Source organism: Emiliania huxleyi (genome assembly GCF_000372725.1).
Source record: "Emiliania huxleyi CCMP1516 unplaced genomic scaffold EMIHUscaffold_1001, whole genome shotgun sequence".
Classification (NCBI taxonomy): Eukaryota; Haptophyta; order Isochrysidales; family Noelaerhabdaceae; genus Emiliania; species Emiliania huxleyi.
The window spans coordinates 13,026-16,480 of record NW_005202421.1 but is presented as its reverse complement, the minus strand read 5'-3'; the positions used below and the strand labels follow the sequence as shown (position 1 = coordinate 16,480).

The 3,455-nt window shown below is 71.8% G+C and overlaps 2 protein-coding genes across 2 annotated transcripts; one reads left to right on the top strand and one right to left on the bottom strand.

Moving 5' to 3' along the window:
- Positions 1-159: 159 nt before the first annotated feature.
- Positions 160-2,281, bottom strand: EMIHUDRAFT_460313 (hypothetical protein; the record flags this gene model as incomplete). The annotated part of the gene is made up of 3 exons (XM_005793479.1): positions 1,153-2,281; positions 586-865; positions 160-291 (listed from the first exon to the last, which is right to left on the bottom strand). The coding sequence occupies exons 1-3, from the start codon at positions 1,641-1,643 to the stop codon at positions 160-162; spliced, it is 903 nt and encodes a 300-aa protein (XP_005793536.1). The 5' UTR covers positions 1,644-2,281.
- Positions 2,282-2,365: 84 nt separating this feature from the next.
- Positions 2,366-3,455, top strand: EMIHUDRAFT_372728 (hypothetical protein; the record flags this gene model as incomplete). The annotated part of the gene is given in 2 exon segments (XM_005793478.1): positions 2,366-2,916; positions 2,932-3,455. Coding segments are annotated over 2 exon segments (1,043 nt in total), but the record flags the coding sequence as incomplete, so codon positions are not given.

Genomic DNA, 3,455 nt, shown 5'->3' with positions numbered 1-3,455 from the left:
GCGGCGGTGTTTGCCAGCGAAGGCGAGGCACTGAGCGGCCACCGGCCGAGAGCGCCCGCGCGGCCACTTTGCGTCCGCCGTTCCACGAAGCACGCGGGAGGGGGGAGGGGCAGAGCGAGGATGGAGCAAGGTTGCGAGTCTCACTAAAACGGCGTCCGCTCACATCAGCACGCACTTGTCCTTGCGCCGTGTCGGCTTGTACTCCAGCACATACTTGAGCTGCACCTTGTTAATCGCGCCGCGCCGTCTCTTCCTGATGAAATCGACGGCGTCGCCTGCATCCACCCCCGCCTGCCGCGCGTGGGGGCGCTCGCGGTTGGAGGAGGCCCGGTCGCGAGGGACGGGCGCGCGGGCGGAGGGAGGAGGGCGACAACGGCAGCGGCGGTGCGCGGGAGGGAGGCGCGCTGGCGGCGGCTGGAGGCGGGCGCAGCGTGAGAGGCGGCGCCTCGATAAGCGCAATCGCAACCAGCAGCGGCGCGCGCCTGCAGCGCAACAAGCAGCAGGGTGCGAGGTCGGAGGGGGGGCGGGAGCGGGGCGCGAAATCGCGGGGCGAAGGGCGCGCCCGAGCCCTGCCACGCAGTGCACAGCAACGGTCGCCTCGTCCGCAAAGCACAGGTCCAGCCAGCGCGAGATGAGCGGTAGCGGCGGCGCCTCCCCGTCGGGGAAGCTGAGGTCGTGCTCGCTGATGCCCGCGCCAGCCACCTTGGCCGGGTCGTACGAGCACCCCTCGCAGCAGCGCACCCACGTGCCGACGCCGAGCCGGCGTGCCTCCTCGAGATAGAGAGAGAGGTTCGCATCTGTCGGCGCGTCCATGATGAGGAAGCGGCCACACTGGTGGTCGATGAACGTTGGCGGATTCTGCAGCCTTGAAGCAAGGCGCGCCATCGCTGCTCGTGATCGCGAGCGCCGCCGTGCGCATGCAGCGCGCCGCGCAGCGCGACGTAAAAGGGGAGCGCGGCCCTTTGGATGCAGAGCCCACCTTCTTCTTCACAGCCTTGTTATTGAGAAGAATTAGGTGCCCGGTAGGCTTGGCTGCAAAGGGGATTTTCGCGTTTTGTTTTTTTATTCAGGGTTTTGCAACTGATTCCGTTTGCAACAAACGGAATCAAGAAAAGAAACGACCGCAAAAGCAGGCGGCGTCTCATGCTCGACCAGGATCGCCGTCCCGGCGCGAGAATGCAGCCGGGCTTGCCGTCGTGCAGCCCTTTTTGCTTCGGCTCGTCGTCAGCGACGCGCCAGTCCTGGCGCAGCCGCCCCGCCGTGCGGTCCACGGCCTTGCAGCCCGTCGACGCGCCCGACGACGTGACCGCGGCCGAGATGGAGGCCTTCATGGACCACATCCAGCCGAGCTTGTACCAGCCGCCCGACGACAGCGACATCGCCCATGAATTCACGGCGTGGCTGGCGGCGCGCCGCGAGACGTTGCGGACCGCCGCCGGTGCAGGCCGCCCTCGCGACTCGCAGGCCGACGTCGCCGCACCCGACGCCGCCGGCGGCGAGGAGTCGCCCGACAACGAGACGGGGCGCGCGACTCCGCCCGCACCTGCGCCGGCGGCGGCGTCCGGCCGCCGGCGCCGGCGCAAGCCGCTCGCCGGCGGCGGCGGCGAGAAGGAGAACGCGGACGTCGAGATGGACGCGCTCATGGTCGAGCGGCCCCGGCCTGCGCAGACGGAGCAGCGCTGGCGCGCCGTCCTTGCCGCGCGCCACGAGGATTACGACCGGGAGCTCGAGAAGGACAACCCGGAGCGGCCGTGGCACAGGGTGCCACACTTCCAGGGCGACGTCGAGGCGGAGTGCAAGCTGTGGGCAAGGGTCTCGCGTGCGCTCGGCGAGGCATACGCGCGTGACGGCTGGCGCATCGAGACCATCGAGTTTGACCCCAAGCGACCCGGGCAAGCCAAAACCGCGCGCGCCACGCGCCACAAGAGGCTGCGGGAGGCGGCGAAGCGGGCGGAGAGCAAGGCTGCGGCTGCCGCCGCCGCCACCGCGACGCCGTCGCCCGCCGCCGCCGCCGCGGCGGCGGCGGAGGCCTCGGAGGGCGCGGCGGCGGCGGAGGAGCTGAACGCGGTGCGGCGAGCGCAGGCAGGAAAGACCGCTGCACGGCTGTTCGAGCAGCTGGAGGACGGCGAGGAGGAGGGGGAGGGGGAGGCGGCTCGCGAGGCGTCAGCGCGCACGCTATCCATCGCCACTGATGCCTTGCTGGGCGTTCTCGACGCGGCCGACGGAGGCACCGTCGAGACGAAGGACGCGTACCAAACGGCGGACAAGCCGCTGGGCGAGGGGGAGGCGACGGAGGCGGTCGAGAAGGACAACATCACCATCGCCTTCAACAGGACCATCGTCCGCGAGGTGCGGCGGCTCCTGCAGACGTACGGCGGCGATCACAGGCCGCCGAGCATGGGCGCTGAAATGCACTACGAGCTCGCTGCGATGGAGGGCCCGTACGCTGACCCGAACGCCTTCTCGTGCGACCCGGACTCGCTGTCCACGCAACAGCTCGACGCGCGTTTGCTACTGTGGTACCGGCAGTGCCTCCCCAAGCCGCCGCAATGGCGCGCCGACCCAAAGCTCAAGCAGCAGCCCTGGCGCGGCGCCGATGGGCAAGAGCTGCTGCTGCCGCAGTGCTGGCCGTCGCATTGGCTGACGCGCGCGCGGCTGCTCGGCGCGCGGCGCGGCGTCGCGCTGACGCTGCGCGAGGCGGACGCAGAGGCGCACGGCGAGGCGCCGCACGCGCCGCAGCTCGTCGCGGACGCAAAGTTCGCGTTCGAGGTGGCGCTGCGCGAGCAGCAGCCCGCAGGCGCTCTCTATGAGAGCTACCGCCGCCTAGCGGCGGCTCTCGCGCACTCGCGGCGCACTCGCGCGGGGCTCGCGCTCCGCCACCTGGCCCTTTGCCCGGCGTGCAGCGACGCCCTCTGCTTCCCGGCGCAGCACCTCCCGGCCGTGACGCGCTACACGCTGCCGCCCGTGGTGCAGCGCGCCGGCTGCAGCGATTGCGACTACTTGGCGATGCGGCGCATGCTCGCCGCCCGCACGTCGTCGTACAACGAGTGCACCGCGAAGGACGCGGCGGAGTGGCTGCGCGGGCTCGAGCAGGCTGACGCCGTCAAGCACGCGTGGGGCGTCGTCGTCGTCGACGCCATCAACCGCCCGCCCCACGCGGCGACGCGGCTCGCCATCATGGAGGGCACGTTCGACCACGACTCCTTTGCCGCGTTCCTGCGGGCGACGCCCGGCGTGGCCGTGCCCTACTGTGGGGCGCATGGGCCGCCGCGGTCCGCGGCGGACGATGCGCCGATGCCGGGCGCGCCACCGGGCGCGCCGATGCCGGGCGCGCCGATGACGGACGCGCCAATCCCGGGCGAGCCGCCGGCCCCGGCGGCGGCGGAGGATGCGCCGATGCCGGGCGGCGGGCAGGACGCGCACCGTAACGGCTGCGCGTGCCCCGGGGGCTGCCT